This window comes from Syngnathus scovelli, chromosome 18 (assembly GCF_024217435.2).
Source record: "Syngnathus scovelli strain Florida chromosome 18, RoL_Ssco_1.2, whole genome shotgun sequence".
In the NCBI taxonomy this organism is placed as follows: Eukaryota; Metazoa; Chordata; class Actinopteri; order Syngnathiformes; family Syngnathidae; genus Syngnathus; species Syngnathus scovelli.
In genome coordinates this window covers 9,112,834-9,132,263 of record NC_090864.1, presented here as the reverse complement: position 1 = coordinate 9,132,263, position 19,430 = coordinate 9,112,834, and the positions used below count along the sequence as shown (strand labels likewise).

Sequence of the window (19,430 nt, the reverse complement as noted above, 5' to 3'; positions counted from 1 at the left end):
AGGATCTGATGAGGAACTGGGAGGAGAGGGTGGGAGAAGAAAGACTGTTTTGGGTAATGGAGGGGAGTGGGGGGACACAGAACAGAGAAGTGTGAGGGAGACACGCCAGTTGTGGCAGATCAAGAGAGGCAAGGCAGACAAGGAGGTGGGCTCATTTGCCAAGGGGGCATCTATGCATCCAGCAAAGAGTCAGTGTGGGTGGTATCAAAGCACTGGTACCCAAATGATGATGATGCGCTCAAGTGTATCTGCCCAGGTCTTGGCAGCGGAGACGTTGGATCATTTGGAGCTGGCCTCAGATCAGACCCTGGACCAAGACGGTGTCGATAGACGTGCTCGGCTCTCAAAGGAACAAGCGCTATCAGAGCAACCCAGAGACTCGGGAGCCTGCCAGACTCACGGCCGACTAAGCGTTTGCCAACGTGTGCATGAAATTACACGCGGTGACGGTGTATATTTCCTTGTCGCCTTATTTATGGCCACCAGCAATTATCAAAAAAGGAACATCTAAATTACAAATGAGAAATCAGTCGGTGTAATTGCTTGAAGCTTAATTGAAAATAATTCTACCGGTGGCCATCTTGAAAAAACATTTCCCATTTAGATAAACAATTAAATTGACAGCATTTTATTTTGATCAAATATTCTTGGAGCACATCTGCGACATTTACGGCTTACAATAAACCAACGTGGTCGCGATGGAAAAACCACTGCTCGGCATAAATAACTCACAGTCTAATAAATAAGCAGATCTCTACTAATACCATTAAAGTGCTCTTAGGGTAACCACGCCCCTTTATCCCTGACAGACTCATCAGCATCAATAATGTGACATTTCATTCAGCTGACTGTCCTGATGAAGCCATTTATTTAATTAACTAGGATGTGGGGGGGTTGGTAACATACACAAATTCAAGGTTACATGACCAGGACTGAGTTGGCACCAATAATCTTCCTTGCTGAGAGAGCAAGCTCATCATGAGTGCTAATTTTCTCCAGCGTACACAAAATAAGAGGTTCTATTTATAATGAGGGGTAACAGGAGAGGGGGGGGGATTAGCTTATCATTAGAATGAAGACGAACAATCAATTTCAAGTCTTAAAAGGCTGCCAGATACACTTCACTTATTCTTAACCGCCACCCTAATTTGCTCTTTTCTCAGAAGCTTATTCCTGACTATCAGCCAACAATACATAAGAATGCTAAACGGAAAGTCAATCTTGATGACTAACTTATTTGAGGTTCAAAGTAAAAACTCATAGTTAGATCATTTGTCTTTTCTGCAAAGTCCATTGATGGGTGTATTGATAGCGACGTCTCTTTAACATGAGTTTTGAGGGTGTTTGGTCTCCCCCTTCAGTCGCTCGTGAGCTGCAGAGCCTGGAAATGATTAGGCCTGGGAGGGCAATTAGCCCGAGCATCGCTGGGCTAAATATAGAGCAGCGTGGCCGAGCTCTGCTCCTGGGTCATGTCCACAATGCAGCCTCTCCGCACATATGTTAGCACAATCTGGATTGTTTCATGACTGATGCGAAGGCTTCGCTGACTCAGATGAGATAACATAACTCAGCTGTCGATCCGGTGTCTCGTGAGACCAGGAGTGGGAATGAACCCTAAAAGGAAACATTTCCGCTATAACTATGAGTCAAGAAGGTTTATTGAAATGGAAGCTGACGTCACAAAATGCCAAAGTTGGGATATACTTTCCCACACTCTCATCTCATAGCTTCCTGCCCCCTTTAGTCCTGTTACCTCCTGCCCCCTTGTGAGAAAAAAAATGGAGATTTCATCCTTAAAAACAGGAGGTTCGCCCACTTGCTCACCTGGGACAGCTGTTGGACAGCAAAGGCAAACCAAGAAAGGTTATAAGAGCCTGGGAATGTTTAACATCTAGAAAGCAATCAGAACATAGCTACTGCTTAGGGAATTGGACAGGAAATACGGAGAGTAACCCTTTCCTGCCTGAAAGGAAAGACCAGAGGAAGTCATTTAGGCTACGACAAATTTGCAAACTGAAAAGTGAGCGTTCTTCTAATGATAGTTTCTTTCTGAGCAACTTGTTTGGATTTATTTAATTCCATCGCTTGGCACTATAATAACTCTTGACAGCGCCCTCTACTGTCGTCGGAATTGACGTCAAAGTCCCCGATTCGCAAGTTAGCCTGCATTAGGTACACAGCTTTTAGGAAGCACTAACATTTCATAATTAAATGACATTTTGGTTGCCTGATGATGTTTTATGTTTGCTATGGTGACTGAATCAAATTTTGTTTCCTGACACAGGATGGCCCTTTCCCCGAGTCACAAGACAAATAGAGGAATTTCATTCTCCTAAACTGTGGCTGTTGCTGACAAGTAGCCTTCTCTTCCTCAAACAGGCTTATGTGGCAAGACTTGAGCGTGTGTATAGGTGATAGGAAGTTTCGTTTCCGTCCAGTGTTCCTCCTTGCTGCTTCGTTTTACCGTTCACTTCTTCACTTTTATGGTGCGTATAAACCATTTTGTTTTACCGCTAATGAAAAAGTGAGGGTTTGTTGGAAATACTTCTCGAAAGATCATCCCTAAGAATTTGACCAATAAATTCAACTCGTTTGCAAAAATTATACAATTTTATATGTTTTCCAATATGGTACAGATCCAGTTGTAGTTCTGAGATTACTTTGGTTGGGGAAAAAAAAGACTCTGGCGCTGTCGATCAGCACATTCCGACTATGCTCTGATGTTCCAGGAGTGCACATTTCCAAATACAATGGGCTCCGTTTAGTGTAACGTCACACAAACACATGACACAAATATTACATTCTACTGAGAAAAAAAAATAATGAAGGTCAAACACAACCATAGAAATTTGCCCCAAGAGAAAGGCGATCATTTGGTGTGACTTACAAACCCGACGAAACCCAACTATGCCTTGGAGTGACATTATTTATTAAGACAAGTTAAAAGATGTATAGTTGTATGCATTATGAAGCTAACTTCTGTTGGAGCAATGTTGGCTGTAACCCGATTTAATATTGGCTTGCTTTCTCTGAACAGATGTCCCTTGTGAGACACGAAGAAGTCTGATGGCTTTAATTTACCCCTTTTCGAAAGGATTTCTTTTTTGATGGCCGATTTTAATGTATAGACAATTTATGGGCAGAGATTTTGATCTTAATTACTTTGTTAATTAACTACGATTCACAGGCGGAGCCTCCGGTCTATCCCTCTGCATTGCTGAGAGGGCTCCTCAAGAATCTCTCACATCCTCTTTCCCATTTTTAAAAGCACTTGTGACTCTGATTTGCAGGTCTGCTTTTGCTGAAGGTGGGATTTTTTTTATTTTTTTGCCCCCCCGCTTGAAACGTCAGCAAAGACCAGAGAGCTCCAGCTATCGGGGAAAAACCTGGCGTTGTTTCCCTACCTCCTTACGTCCACGCAGTCGACTTGAATCAAACGGACGCATCGTCCAGATTTATGTTTATCGTTTTCCAATGAAAGTCAGAGAGCCAGGCGATGAAATGGCTCTTCATTGCCGGTGCTTCGCCTATGATGTATGGATTGAACATTTAGCTAATCAAAAAAAATGGATGTTGTTAAAAGAACACAAATAGTCAATCGTAGGTGTTTTTTGTCAAATTTCCACTTCAACAATGGTGTTCATTTGCATGTGATATATTCAAACAGGTTGTGCGCAACATGAACAAGAAGTAGGCGTCTTGGCACGGAAGCTTGCTTGAGAAGAACAAGCGAAGAGCGAGGAGAGGCAAGGTCCAGCTGAGGCAGCTGCTTGCTATTACTCTCACCCCGCAACTCCCCCCCCCCCCCCCCTCTGGCAGGAAATGAGCAATCATTTAGTACTGACAGGTACATGCTGAACCGCTGCTATCTCTGCTCAGAACCAACCAAATAATGAATTACAGCAGTTTTGAACTAAGCCTCTCAAGTATTAATGCTGCGTTCGTCGGTTTATATCTTTTCAGGTGCAAGGGTGTGATTTTCTGATGTGACGTGGCCCTTAAACGATAGACGAACCAATGTTGTATCCGCAGTTAGCATATCAGAATCAATGTCAGCAGGATCAAAAAGAATTCTGATATTTGCTTGAATAAAATTCAGAAGGTGATTAATCTGCAAATTAGTTAAGAAATGTAAACACAATGAATAACAACAATACCAAGTATCGGTACTCGCGACAGAAGTCGATACTTGTATGGCCCTCTTGTGACCATTTTATGATCATAATATATAAATAAATGTCTGTCTTTCAAATTATCTGTCAATTTTTTAAATCTTCTGCTTTAAAAGTACTAGTGGTATCAGTACTTGGTATCGGTATCGTGACCCCTCAAAAATTAAGTCCTGAAACTGGTATCGGTCTGAAATAAAACAAATAATCTAATTGCAGTTTTCCTATTGTGAATAACACCTATGGCAAACTGATCGTGCCACACTAATCTAAAACGTCCCCATTCAAGATCTTGCAAACAAGCGGCGCTCTCTCTTGTTTAGTCTCTGACAGTCTTCTCCAAACATCTCTGTTGCGCAGCCCCAGATGTCTCATTACTGCAAAACAAGCAGCGGGGATGAGCAACATAGAAGCCACCGGCCCTCGACGATGCCTCTTTTTCAATTAGAGAAGATTATCCCAGCCAGAGTGGCTCTTCCTGTGCGGTGATATGCTAGCTTGCCTCACGCAGGACGAGCGTGTGTCATGTCGAGATAAATTTAGTGAGTGGCGGAATTAAAGGTGATTGCAAAGAGGGGAGTTGTAGCTCCACATGAGTGCACAACAAGCTTAATAGCAGGAGGTTGCTCTGGCATCTATAAACTTTACAACCTATGAGAATACATAGGCAGAGACACAGTTACGCACTTACAACCCCTCAATAGCTCCCGTAAATTAAACCGATAGGCTAGCCACAATTCCTTCAAATATACAGAAGGCATGAATCAAATTGCAATCCTAACGTTTCTGCAGGGTCGTTCATAAGACGTTCAATGCCCTTAACTCATTAGGAGAAGACCGTGAGGACAAAAACTCATGATCAGTTTGTTGTGCAACTAAAGACGTCTAGTCTTGAAATAGAAAATGCAGCTGCAAAACAGTGAAGCTTGCCTGCATGACACTAACGCTGCATAACTTTCCAGTGTGTCTGTGCCATAGCTGGAGCTCCTCCACTGACCATGGGCGTCTGTGGTTAAATCGTGCTAGTCTACAGGTCCGGAGGAGGCAGGCGGGCTCCGCTACTGCTGACGCGGAGCACCCTCGCAGGGGAACGACTGAGTAATGGCAGGGTAACGTGATCCAGGGATCCAAGGGAGTGGGAGCAAGCGTGACGCTTAAATCATAGCTGTGGGAAGGAGAACGGGAGACGCGCATAACGTGTTTGCGAGACAGGGAGATGAGAGGCTGAGGAGACAAAGGGTGGAGTAACAAAATGAATTAACAGGGGGGCGGTATATTTTGCAAAGCGCTCCATGACACGGGATGCTGCCATTCATGAATGTACCGCACCTCTTGAAGTGGGAGGGCCCTCAGAGGGATGACAGGGTGTGGCTTGGGTTTCAGATTTTATAAGACCGTCTAAGACGGAATAAACGTGTACCAGGTCCAAAATGATTTGAAATGTTTTCTCAAACTATCGTGGTTAAGATTGTCGCATGCTACCAGGGGACCAACGGATGCTACAATGCGTTCATATAATAAGTTTGCATTCCATTTATTAGAAATTAATATAAGGGATTCCCAGGTCACATCGATGCCATTGTGAAATCTCAATCAATACCCCAATCAGAAACACTCAGGTTACTGTGAAGGCATTCAATTTCTACCATGATATGACTTCAGACCATATCATGGTCCTCAAAATGCAAGTCCGATGAGACTTGAGAAATTATATTCACCCGACTATTACTGAGCCACAAACATATTTTCCCATCCACCATATGCTCTTCATTCATTATTCAGACATGAGATGCGCTTTCCTTGTTCTTCAACCATCCGCTCATGACATATTTGGGCAGCACTTACCTGAAAGGACTCGTTTAAGCAGAATAGTATGAAAAAAAAAAAAAAAAGATGTTTTTAAACGAGCAATCTTTTTGGCCATATGAAACAGTTGTATTTGCATTTTGCTCATGTCTTGCTGTCAATAACAGCAATTGACATTTAACTTTATGCAAAAAAAAAAAGACTTTCAAACTATGCTTGTTGAAAAAGATTTTGGCGCAGGGGCTCTTTGTTGAATAATTTCTAGCGAGACTGCTTCTTCAAAGCGCCGTGATGAGTGGCGCCTGAAAGAAAAACGAATGCATGTGCGTGTTACAGTAATATGATCATACGATTGAGCGGAAACGTTAGACAAGCATCTAAGTTTCCTTTGCCTGCCATCTCGCCCCACGAGAAACCACAGTGGAACTGCTCACCAGCCAAAGTCAACATCACAACCAGCTGTACGCCATGGATTTTGTTTACGCAAGGTGCCATGTTTACATGCCAACCCCTTCCTCACGAGGGGTGAAAATGACCACAGTGGTACTCTTCCCTTCGAGTCATTGTACGCGACGCACCCGTTAGAAGTGCGAGCCATTTGCCACGGTGAGCGTGATAAACGAGGCTGTCACAGTCCAACTGTGACCGACTCCTCCAAAGAGCTGAGAGCTGCACCGACCGGGCCCTGTGAAAACTCTTAAAAACGTGTCAGCTAACCAATTTTCCAAGTGAGCAGTAAGCTGCTCTGAAATGAACTATAAAGCTGGAATCGAATCGTATGCATATTTTTACCGATTATGATTTACTTTACTGACTTAAAAAAAAAACAGCAGGCAAACATTTGTAATTATTTGAACTAGCCACATCAAAAGATTAATTTATTCAATTTCTACACATCTTACACATATAGCTAGACAATATTCATATTTTTTGCTAAATTGCAACATCAAATTAGTTTCACTGTACACATTGACAAATCTTATTCGCAATCAATGCTTCACCTTTGTGCAAGTACAATATTTATAGCAGTGCTGTATATTTTCCTACAAGTACCAGACCAAAACCTGAAGCACATGGCCCAAATCTAATCTGGAAAAAGATTGGATTCCTTGTGGTTTGTGGCTCCACTCTTCCAACAAACTCACATCTGAGTAAAAGCTCTGCAGATCTCGGTTAGACCTGGGTTTAATTTTTATGATAGGGAATGTGGCCCTCGTAACAGCATTGTACTTTTTTTTTCTGGCCGTTTCTTATGATGAACACTTGGGCCTATTACGCTACTGTATGTTAATGTAGGTCATGATGATGGTAACTACAAATTTTTTAGGTGACATTGCATTTTGGATCAGCAAACTGTCTACTGCACTAGATTGACATGAGACCCCACTAACAGAGCTCAACAGGAAAAAAAATTAGTAGGGGGCAAGTGAAGGGCAAATGCATGCTTGCCTTTTGGGGGCAACGTGTGATGACAGCTAGACATTGAAATGGCAAGAAAAAAAAATTGCAGGTCTGAAGGGGTGCGAAATGCAAACTTCCTGCAAGAGTTGCAGCATGTGGGATTCGCTGACCTTTCCAGCTCGTTATAATGTGACAAAACCTGGCTTCCTGGCAGTGGTGGAAATAATATTTTCTACCTGGAAAGGAAAACCAAAACCCCCTCTGGAATATATACCACAGTGAGAGCTATTTCCAGGTTCAGTATGTTGGCTCTTCTTGGAGGGGAATTTCTCCTTCCCTCCTCCTCCCCACAAACACATTGTCAATTTATCACATCTGATCATTAACATCTAAAATGCATTTCAACTAGCACTGCTATATGAGTAATACTTGCAAAAATAGGAAACCTTTTTTCTTTTTTTATTCACTGATTGTGAGAAACATCCATGCTGACATGCTGCAAGCTCACAGCTGCCAAGTGCGGCTGATCAGGCAGAACGCTTCCAGTCACCAATCGATGAGGAAACTGATACAGCAGATGGCTTGTTTCACAAAATAATTTGTTTCACATAGTCGACGGGAAAAGAGCCAACATAAATTGCAAAAAAAGGCAGACACTTCAAAAGACAAACTTGGAAGGAAATGTTCTGCCTTTTACATCAACTATGAGCCAAACAAATCAACAGCATGACATAATATATGCAGAAACATAACACGCAGCCAATCACTACTCTTGCATGCAGAATAAAATTTATTTTATTTTTAAATGTATTAAATTAAATTTATTCATTTATAAGATTAAAATTATTTGTGCTATACTGTTCAATAAAAAACAATTTTATTTACTAACAATGTACAATAAGCAGAAACACTTTATTCATAATTCACCAGTCATGTGTTATGCTTTAACTACAGCAGAAAGGATTCCGAAAGTTACATACCAGGTTTTCCTAAAACGTGGGCCTCACAATCCATCAATGCATCGGCAAGTTTTCAGAGCTTTGGTCCTTAAGGCTCCCTGTAAGAAAAATGAAAGCACTATTAAAAAATATTTAATAAATATATATAAATAAAAAACATAAACTGCAAAAACATGTCATCCAGTACGTCAGGGTTTAAAATGAAACGACCCACTTTGATGGATCAGATCTGGCATTTTAATTTCACACTTTACATATAGACACAAAGAATGCATTCATGATTTTGTAACACAAGATGTGCCAACATGTGGGTTTTGAATAAGCTGACTCTTGTGCAAAGGAAAAGACTCATCAAATTCTACTAGTTCACATCTAGTCCATCACTAGTAGTACTGGTTGCATGCAGAAGTGCACAGTCTTACTTCACTCACAAAATGTTGTTTAGGTCACTATTAGTGTGCCAAAAATGTATTGTGCAGAAATGTCAGACATTACTCAAATGCAATTGACTATTATGTTGCTCTTTTGGAAAATGGCAGGTACCTGTCAATTGACTATTATGCATTCTAGAAACACTTTGATTTGGAATCTGCAACCAACACCAGCCTGGCAAGGGAGTTCTATGCATAAGATTCACATGAAGCCAATATTTGCACATCACTTTGAGGCTGTCTGACATTGCTTGCTGCTGGAATCCTAATTTGATGACGTTTGTCTGCAGAGCATCGCCATCGGGTTAGCACGGGCCTGCTCTGCACATCCTGTGCACAAACTGACAGATCTTACGAGAGCGTTTACCAACACGCAAGTTGATGCATGTGCATATGCACGTCACAGTATTGCATGTTGTTGTTTCCCAAGTGACGGTGTTACACAAACAGTAAATGAAGAACTAATGCAGATATTCCAGCTACATGTACAAGCTATGGTGACTGACAGCAGTGCAAACTAAGACCTGTTTGGCTTCGTTGACGTAAGTCAAAGCATCAGGCTCCATGTTACTATTGCATTACCTCGAAATATGTCCCACTCGGATCTCCAGACAAGTGGAGGCTGCACCTTCACTTTAAAGACGGAGTCATTTTGCAAAATACTCTGCAAAATCGTCGCTTGTCATTTCTGTTTTTGCTCCAGCCATTTTGGACCAAACCGTGAATGATATAATATGGGGGTGTTAATATGCAGGAGATAGTTGTCATTTTTTATTCCTCGTGCTAAATCGGCTCATGTAAATTTAACACACTAATTTTACAGTGTGTATTTTATGGTTTGAATATTTTCTCGAGCAACTGGTCAAAAAATGGTGATTTGGAGACATGTTTGTCATAAAATACCTCACACCAGAAGAAATGGTACAGTCCGCCAGTTCAGTGCGTCTCCCGTACTATATGCAGCCAAGCGCTCAGCTGCTGAGTAAACTACAGTAGTTTCACTTGCTGGCACGCACATGAGAGGAGCGCAGATGTATGTAAACAATCGATGGTGACTCTTATTTTGGGTGCCCTAAATAGGCATTGATTTTTGCATATTGATCATTTGGGTGTGGAAATAAATAAATAAATGAATACATGTCAAACCCAATTAATGCTTTGGATAAAAACACAAACGCCAGATATAAACAAACAAACAAACAAACAAACACAAACAAACAAAATATGCTGAAATATTTTTAAAATTTCCGAAAAATAAAACAAATCAGCGAATATATCAAACCGCAGCTATGCAGGGTCAACTGTAAATGATAATGCTAAATTATGTACTATGGTTTCCATTATTCATATAATAATAGTAATATGGCCATGTCTGGTGTAATTGGTACGCAAATCAACAATTAGCAATCACAGGGCACAGTCAAACCAACTACTTTAATCACATCTACGACTATAACGTTTTTTTTCCATCTTTACTTTTTCATGATATCAAATTATCTCACGAGAGAACTGCAATTGAGACAATCAGTGGAAATCTAACCACAGTTAAGTAAGCGTACCTTTAAGTGATAAAAAAATGGATCCAGTTGGAACGCCCATAAATAGCAAAGTACATTATATTTTCTTATTATATGCTATATATTTATTGCTATGATTGCTGTGTGCTTCAATAATTCAAATAAGTACAATAAATGACACATAGCACCAATGATGACTTTTTCTTGACATCTAATGAAGCCATAAAAGGACATTTAGGTACACATGAAGGTCCGTGCACATTTACGCACACCCTTTTTGCTAGTGTTTCACACTGCGGTCTTTGGGCAGCGAAGCATGTTGTTAGTTTTGCAGTTTGAGTCACCTGGGGCTACACACGTCTCTTTCTGTTAACCACATGTCACGGCTTACGTACGATCATCTGTGACAGGTGCTCTCAGACTATGTCACTTTGTTTGCACGTGTTGATGACAAACAGTCAGAAAGAGAAAACATGCATTTATTCAAATTAAGGGTCTTTTTTTTATTCTTTGTATACACTCACTCATAACGAAGCAGTAGTAGAGTGAAGGATTGAGAAGAAAAAAAAGGCTTGGTTGCCTCTGTTTCATACTGATAATGCCGTGTGACTCATATCAATATTTCTCATCTCTCTAAATAGGATATGAAATAGCTTTTTTCTGTAAGCCTTCATGAACGACACAGCTATCACTTTCCAGCATTTGTCGAGCGGCTAACTGTAACTCTCGATTAAATCCTCCGAGTATCATTGTGAAAGAGACGTTAAAGAATTTCAAATTATATTCCAAGCCATCAGTAACGCTTGGCTGTATGGGCCATAGAAGCACGTTGAGGTCTTCAGCATAGAAAAAGTAGTCATGTCATCTGACTTTGTGATCAATAAAAGGATCTTTAGCTCAGGTCCAAATAGAATTAAGAATTGCTTTAGGATAATGACATTATCGACCAACATTCAGTAAGGCGTTTTAAGCTGTGTCAGGTTAATTCCCATCTACGAAGGTGTGTAGGGAGCCGCATTGATGTAACGTTCTCATAGATGGTGCTGAACTAGCATAGCATTGCTATCCTCAGCACTACTGAACATTCTCGTATGCCTCATAGACATAAGTATTGCAGTTCGTTCACAATATTATTGTTGTTGCTAGACTTGAATGGCCGCCAGGCAAGGTGCATTCCGGATTCCTCTGGATAGTTAAATTAATAAAGGTTTATCCATGATAATTCACCTGAATACATAAATTATGTGATTTGCATGAGTAGAAGGAGATTGGAGTGACACTAATATTATACAAATCTAATCTTATTAAGAAAGTTCAGAGCAAAAACACCCCAACTCCCCCCCCGAGGATGACTGCTTGATTAAATATGTTGCGCATGTGGATCCATTTATTTCTTTTCTTTCCTATTCCAATATTTTTTTTTAGGCAAGGCAGTCTCGTTGACCTGCTCAGCGGATAAAAGTGATGTACCTTGCTCATTAGGAGAGACGTTGAGGTGTTTTGATGTTTTGGGGATGAAAAATGCATTTCTTTACTTGGCTTAATTATGTATGTGTCCACTGTCGAGTTGAAAACTGCTGCTCATGTGAGGGATGTTTCAAGCGTACCTTTTTGCCATTGGCACGGAATTCATGACTTTCCTATTACCGGCATGCCTCACGTTCCCTCGTATGCAACCTTATGGAAATATTAAATGAAGTGTCTGCACACCTCAGTGGACACATTGAATAAGCATGAGCATTCTTGCTCATGGTCCACAACGTGAGGCTTAAGTTGATTGCCATTTTGGACTCTTTTTAGCTGACAGGCTTTAATACCTATGAGATGATGAGTGTTTTTTTTGGGGGGATGGAATTTGTTAGTTGGGATTTGCCTTTAAAAATCTTGCACGAGATACCTCTTGCAATTTAAAAAGGAAGTCCACCTAATTTTTTTTCTTTGTAATAATGTTCTGTGCAGCCCAACTTGTTAAAACACAGTGTTGTGATCAATGTTTCATGTGTGGAATGTTAATTAAATGGGAAAACTCAACCTGTTTTCATCTATTTTAGAGGGCGGCCATTTTGCCACTTGCTGTCGCCCGAAAATGACATCACAGGTCACAACCAATCACGGCTCAACAATTTTCTGAAGCTGAGCCGTGATTGGTTGTGATCTGGATAAAAACAGGTGAATTTCTCTGCTTTACTAATCTTAAAAAAAACTATATTAATCAGAATGCCGTGTTTAGACTAGTGGGAACACACAACATAATATTATATAAAACATTGGTTGGCTTCAACTTTAAAGCAGTTGCTAGAAATATATCACATTTTTTAAATACCCCATGTTCAAGGATTATGGTTATTATTATTATGATTAAAATGTGTTAAAACTGAGAGTGTCCTCTAACCTGTACAAATGAGGGGCATCCCACATTTTTCATTTCCAAACCTTAAATGTTATTATTGCAGTCATTTCCTGGACTGGAGTTTCATTTTGGGACTCCCTTTTCACGCCTAAAACTTACTAGCAGTCTATCAACTTTTCAGCACCTCTAACCGGCTGTTGTAAAGGTGCGGGTGGGCCACCGTTGGACCCTGAAGTGGTCACAGGGACACTGGGCTATGAAATTACAGCTTAAGGTCCATGCGGTTGTCCCTTAATGAAAATTGTTTCACAGTGCAGGCTGCTCAGAACAGCGAAGACAATCTGTTTGACAAGAAGGCTTTAATATGCAAAGGTTGAGTAAAGGGACGCCCATAGTAATTGCCTGCTATTTTGAATGTTCACTTCGCCACTATTCATGCATAGACTGTGGACAAATGTTTTGATGTACTACGAGGACATGTGGGAAAAGAGTAGGTGTTTGGTATTCGTGTTCAGCCCCTCTCACAAACGGAGACATAAGAAAACCACCTACACGTTTCTCAGATTCAGCCTTAAACTTACACCTATAAACAACGACATGTTGAACCACACTTTGCAAAGTGATGGAAACTAAGGGTGGATCATCAAAGCTAATTTCTGTTAGCTTGCCTGTGGTGTTTCCTATTGTATGTTAGCGTTGAGCTAATGCAATTATTTATACACAAAAACAAATTAGTGGGATTAAACAACAATACCAGTGTAGAGAACGGCTCACATCAATAATTTGATTTCCAGTGTGTGATACATCCAGAAAAAACACGTTGGAGTTTTATGTTTTGTTTGATGAGCACACATGATGGCTACAATGTAAAAAAAGCGCTCCAATGAATACAATATAAACGTGAGCTGGGCTTTCTACAATTGACAGCCATAAAACATGACTGGGGTAAGGCTTTCTGGGCCATTGCAGTTGTGTTCTGTGTGTTAGAATAACACACACACACACATCCTCCTAGCCAAAACAAGTATATGTCTTGGACCGCAATGCAGACAGGCAGCGTTACATTCACCCGCGGGTCAGAAACTCCAAGTTGTGTGGCCACCCAGATTTTCAGAACTATGCAATCAGGCTATGGACTTCTTCGGTGTCAAAATGCATGATTTTAAATTCACTGTTCTTCTCCCAAATTCTATTTGGGGGTGTGGCTGACTTCAACCTTTGTGTCAGAAACTTCCTGTCTTGAGAACAAAAACAAAACAAAATACAGGAGGAAAGCGGAAGTGTGGTGAAAATTTGCTGGCTTGTTAAAGGAGGGGAAAAAAAAAGATCAGATTTGACATCTCGTCCTAAAAATATTGCATTGTTGGATTTTGCATTCTGACAGCACGCATTGAACTGCAGCTGAATACTTGAAATAATATTTGTCTTAAGAGTTTCCCCCAAGGACTGCTGCATCCCCCCAGAGGGTGAGAAAATTCTCAGGCCTGCAACAGGATCTGTTTATTTGCTGCAAGTAGGATTATTAGATTAGTGTTTTTATGGAGGAAAAAAAAAAATCATTCTCACAACTCATTTTGTGCATGTGGCCTTGCAGTTCACCGCTAGGCTAACAGTGAGCCTTTCACTTGTATCAATTGCAGAGTAGGCTCCACTTGTGCACTTTAGGTTTGTGGCTTTTAGCGGGATAACAGCCTGGAGTGCAGCTGAGCAGAGTGCCGCGGTGTTGTGTTGGGAGGGGGTGGTGGTCTGTGGAAAAGCAGAAGAGGAGAACCTCACATTTCGCCGTCGTCTCCAGGGAGAGATTAAGCAGTTTAGTCTGTTCTGTGTCGCTCTATCACCGCCACAGCTTCTCGTTCCTATTCTCAATTTGGAGTAGTGCAGGGTGTACCTTTTCCGCCGTCCTCCTTTGTGCACTTTCTGTTCCTCTTTTCTACTCTCGTTTCCTCTCTTCCTTACCTTGCTCTTCATTCCGTCCATCACGCCCGTAGCCGTTTCGTTTTCTCTCTTCAGACCCGTTGTTTTCTATTCGACGTGCTCTGACCTTCTCACCTTACCTCTTAACCTGTGCATCCAGCTGATGCTCTTAACTGATAGCACAGATGGAGGCAGTTCTTTAGTGCGGATGTACAGGAACGAATTGCTCTCCACCCTCTCCACGCTATTGCACAATTGCACCTCTGTCACCCGTGGCTCGGCTGTCCCGCTGAGCTGATCCCCTGGTCCTGGTGGAGCACTATGGAGCTCAACCACTTCTCACATTAATCTCCTAAACGACCCTGCACCTAAGAGGATCAATACTCATTTTCAGGGAGCAGCATGATCCCTTAATGTAGTAGAGGATGGCTGCTTATCGCTCCCTCATCCTTTCAGTTTCGAGTCGCTACAGGAAGAACAAGAGGTCTACCTTTTATTTCATAAAGATGATATCTGAATGTCATTTTTAAACCAATCGGGTTTGATGAGAATCGGGGTTTAATGCACAACCTTTATGAAGATTAAAGTTCAACATTTGTCAGTAGGAAAAAAAAAATAATCCAGCTTTTTCTTTAAGACATCAGATGGTGTCTTCAGGTTGTTTTACATTGTTATTCTTTGTCTTGCACAGGCGCTGCCTTCATGCTAATAGTGGCGCGCTCCAAGGAAAATGGGAAAAGATCTGACTTTCCATTGGATAACAAGCATCTTATTTTCCATGCTCAGCATGCAAGGAACCGCCGCTAAAGGACCACGTGGTTAGCCAGGAGTTTCACCATTGATCTTTGCTGATTCAGACTATTTCTGGGGCCTTCTTTCAGCAAGCTATGCAGTGTCTGGGCAACCGCCCCTCCCTCCCTCCCTCCCCTTGTCAGACAATTATTGGAACAGTGCAAGTTTGGAGGTGTTGTTTATGCTAAAGCTATTACTCTCTGTCTGGTCAGCCTGTCCTCAGAGCTCAGCTTGCTCTGTGCTTACTGAATTATTCAGTCCTAAGAACTGCCAATCGTCTGTGGGTACACACTACATGCAGCTGAATGATGAGTTGCACTAAAAGGAAAACTATTGCCTGGGGCCTGCGGATTTTTAGTGGCACAATTTCCTCATGACATAAAACCATCGGCCATAACATGGGGTAGCTACAACTGCACTAGCCAACACAATCCAAAGTGGAAACAAAATCAAAATTCGTGTCTTTTGGGCATATATAACACGTAGGGAATAGCAAACAAGGAAAGTGTCTTTTTTATCCGCAAAATGTCACTTTAAATGTGACATAAATCAGTCTGGGATTAATACAAAACAAAATAGAACTATAAAATAACTGCAAGTCTGACACAGTCCAACAAAACTGAGTGATGACAGGCAATAGAAACCTTAGAGTTGTCTACTTTAAGAATAGCCACCACCTCACAGCAACTGAGACTCCGCTGACCTATATACTATGTATACGTTATTCGTGGGGCGGTCGCTAGCTAATATTTTTAGAATCGATTATTCGATTGATTAATCGACGACTCAAATAATCGGATACAATTTCATTTGCGTAAAAGTGTATTTATGTTTTGGATTATTTGATATCATTTAGTGACAGTTATACAAAATTACACAAGTAGGATTGTTTTTCAAAGTAAAAGCATTTGTTTACAAATGTCTTATTTTGATTGAACAAAAAAATAAATCAAATCTACTTTCATGGAGGGCTAGAGAAATTGGAGGATTATTACTTTTGAGAGCCTCAAATCAGAACATTTTGACATTTTTTAGTTAAAAATGGCTCGAATCTGATAATCGAATTAATTCTGACACCTCCAGTGATTGGACTTTCATACACTCATGCATGTTTCCTTTAACAAAAAGAATTCACCTCAGACATGTGACTGTTTTTTTCAGTTTGCTCAGAGCGTGGTGTGATAAGCATTGTGTGTTTGTGCACGAAGGTTTCATCTGATTGGAAGAAGCCTGAACCTGCTGATTGCACTGGCATGTCTATGTCATCCTCGTCTGAGGTAAGCGCTACTCAGAAGAACAGCGGGGTCTTTCTTTACGCAGAGGATTGAATCAGTGATGACAGTCTCATGACTTCTTCCTCTCGCTAACACACATTTCACACACTCAAATAGTGGTCAAGGATGGGTAAAAAAAAAAAAAAAAAAGGGGGGTGGGGGCAAAGATGCATAACGGTGTTTACATAATGTGTGCCAGCAGAATCCCCCCAAAATAAATTAACTAGAATGTCATTATGTTTGCAGTTATAATAATGTGTTATTAAAATTATTCATTTGGTTTAAGAGGAACAAAGTGACAATGAAATACTTATTGATAAATACTAAATACTGATTTAGGAAGGAAGGGGCCAACATCTTGAGGAGATAAGGCAAAAACTAATTTTGGGGGGCCAATATATTACTATAACCATATTTTTAATAGTGTTTGGGATTGGTATATTTGGTCTACTTTGCCTTGTGTTGTTGTATCATTATCATTGTAATAAAGTTTGCTTGCAGATAAATATCTCCAAATCAATATCAGTCAAATCAGAAAATTAATTTGGATACAATATATAGAAAATGTTACTTTAAAAACTTTATTCAAAGTGACTTCAAATCTGATCAGTTTTCAGGTACGTTCCACAAAAATGTTTTTACTGCAAACAAACTGATGACAATGCAATCTATGATGTGAAGTAAATTAGGGGGGGGGGGGGGTTGAGGTGTTGCGGGTGTTTGCACAAGTTATGCATGTTGCAATGCTTTATGACGTCAACATAGTGCAAAGCGTACATCTTTACCTTTGATGAACAAACAAAACAGACTTAAAAGAGCAAACCTACATAGCTCACTTCCTAGAGGCTGGTCAGGTAAAGCACGCATGCAAACTGCCGAGCGTCTCTTCTCACTCGCTGCGCTTCCTTGGATGGGACCGGTGCGCGCAACTTGGCTCTGTGGAGGTACACGAGAAGGTGATGTCGTAAAGTGTTAGTGTCGTAAACCAGGTGCGGATAAGGGGAGGTGAAGGGGAGGGAGGACACGGAGGGGGGAGAAGGGGTGAGAGAGGAGGTGACTCTCCGGCAGCATTTAGACACAACGAAAGGATCATGGCGGATGGCCCCAGGTGTAAGCGCAGAAAGCAGGCGAACCCGAGGAGGAACAACGGTGAGTAAAACTACTTCTGCAGGGGACCTTTGCTTTTGCAGCGGCAGTTGGGATGTTGCAGTGTCCCTTGTTTTTTTCCGTGCTAACTTTGGATGTGCATAAGTGTGTTTTTTACTCATTCAAAGTGCTGTGAAGTAGCAAGTGAACGCTGCATTGCTGCCTATGTGGTGTACCGTTATACGTACCTGGTCCGCGTACGCCCTCCGCCTAGCGGCTCGCTGCACCCCAAAACCATTTGCATCTCACGTTTTTATAAACAGACGCGCAATTATCTCATGTTTACATTTTAATATACTTCTCCCTTCTTTTGTGGAGCCACTTGCTTAGAACATTCTGTCGAGTTTTTTTTTTAGCCCTCTTCACCGGTCCGCTGCACCCAAGACCGTTACAAACACCGCACGATGTTATAAAAGGACGGACAGCGCTTTTATCTCATCCTAACACGTTTTTTGTATATTTGTGCATACGTTTCTTTATTTGAAAGAGATACTATTGGGTGGTTTTGTCGAGTTCTAACCCTTTTAATCCAAGTCGGACCTGCTACCTGGTTGTTATTATACTTCTCGACGGGTTGGTTGTTTATCCCATAATGGTTGTTGTATTTCTGTGGATGGATTTTTGGTTTGATCAAAGTTAATAACAGCAACTCTTTAGTCTTCTTTCTTTGGGAAATGTACTCCGAGCAGGTATACGTGAGCGACACTGTTGCTGCTGCTGCACCGTTGGGCGGAACAACTCGTGTTGCCTTATCGAAGCTGGTCAGCAATGCAAAGCGCTTTTTATAACTTTATCAAAAGACACCACAGTTGTTTTTTGAAGTTATTAAAATTGTTGCTTTTATCACTTATTTCCATCGTATCCTAATCTACCGCCGCCTAGCGCTTAACGGGTCTGTTTTGCGCATGAGTTGAAAGGCAATGTACCTAAACCTTTTATTTAGTCATTTTTATTAGGGCAAATAAGGAACAGAAAGCTTATTAGAAAGACGTCGAGGTTGTACCGAGGCTCCGGAGCGCGAGGCACAGCTCACGCGCCTGTTTATGTGTGAGCAGCGCGCAGTCCATATAAGGACAGCCGCTCTCCGCCTGTGGCGTTGGGAATCCTTTTTGATTCCACTGGGACGGTTGTCACCTAGCCTGCTTTTAAAACGCAATTTTCGTCATTTCTATATCACTGTCAGATATATTTGCGCACTTGGATTTCCCCGGTGTTTTGGAATATACACAAGTGACGCAAAAAAGTCGCAGATTGCGCGCTCGCTACTTTTCTAACAATGTGGGTTACACTTGCATCCTTTTTATGCCTTTCTGTTTGTAAATGTGCGATTGTGACAAGCGAGTGGTTTTGCATGATATATTGTGTATTCTGCCACCCAGTGTAGCCTCAAGGAAGTAGGGTGATAATGAAAATAACGCGTGCCTTTCTTTCTTTTTTTTTGGTCTAATAAACATCTTCAAATATGTTAAAACGCACAAATAATTAAAGTACAGCATTTAGGATACAAAACAAAACATTACAAAATGTCGAGTAGTGAGATAATACTGATCAAAAACAAATATGCAAATTGTGACAGAGCTACGATGACGATTAGTAATAATGCAAATTGGCAGTGTCACTATAAAATGACGCGTCAACTGTTTAAAAAGTTAATGGGGGGGGGGAACTAAG

General features: G+C 41.1%; 2 protein-coding genes and 2 long non-coding RNA genes across 5 annotated transcripts in view; 2 read left to right on the top strand and 2 right to left on the bottom strand.

Moving 5' to 3' along the window:
- Window positions 1-9,486, bottom strand: part of znf438 (zinc finger protein 438) — a 36,044-nt gene extending 26,558 nt beyond the window's left edge. For both annotated transcript variants that reach the window (XR_007487442.1, XM_049748858.1), the window contains exons 1-2: window positions 9,349-9,486; window positions 8,357-8,433 (exon numbers count right to left, since the gene is read on the bottom strand). The gene's annotated coding sequence lies outside the window, so the exon portion shown is untranslated. The remainder of the gene's footprint in view (window positions 1-8,356; window positions 8,434-9,348) is intronic.
- On the top strand, window positions 2,272-4,237 carry LOC125985771 (uncharacterized). The gene is made up of 3 exons (XR_007487444.1): window positions 2,272-2,486; window positions 3,668-3,847; window positions 3,964-4,237. It is a non-coding gene; the product is annotated as an uncharacterized lncRNA (long non-coding RNA).
- A 4,620-nt stretch (window positions 9,487-14,106) lies between the features above and the next one.
- LOC125986330 (uncharacterized) overlaps window positions 14,107-19,430 on the bottom strand; it is a 30,926-nt gene continuing 25,602 nt past the window's right edge. Inside the window, exons 7-8 of the long non-coding RNA XR_007487578.2 lie at window positions 17,441-17,549; window positions 14,107-14,379 (exon numbers count right to left, since the gene is read on the bottom strand). This is a non-coding gene — a long non-coding RNA (uncharacterized lncRNA). The remainder of the gene's footprint in view (window positions 14,380-17,440; window positions 17,550-19,430) is intronic.
- Window positions 17,543-19,430, top strand: part of zeb1b (zinc finger E-box binding homeobox 1b) — a 35,756-nt gene continuing 33,868 nt past the window's right edge. The window contains exon 1 of the mRNA XM_049749980.1: window positions 17,543-17,762. Within this exon, the coding sequence (XP_049605937.1) occupies window positions 17,705-17,762 (58 nt within the window). The 5' untranslated portion in view covers window positions 17,543-17,704. The remainder of the gene's footprint in view (window positions 17,763-19,430) is intronic.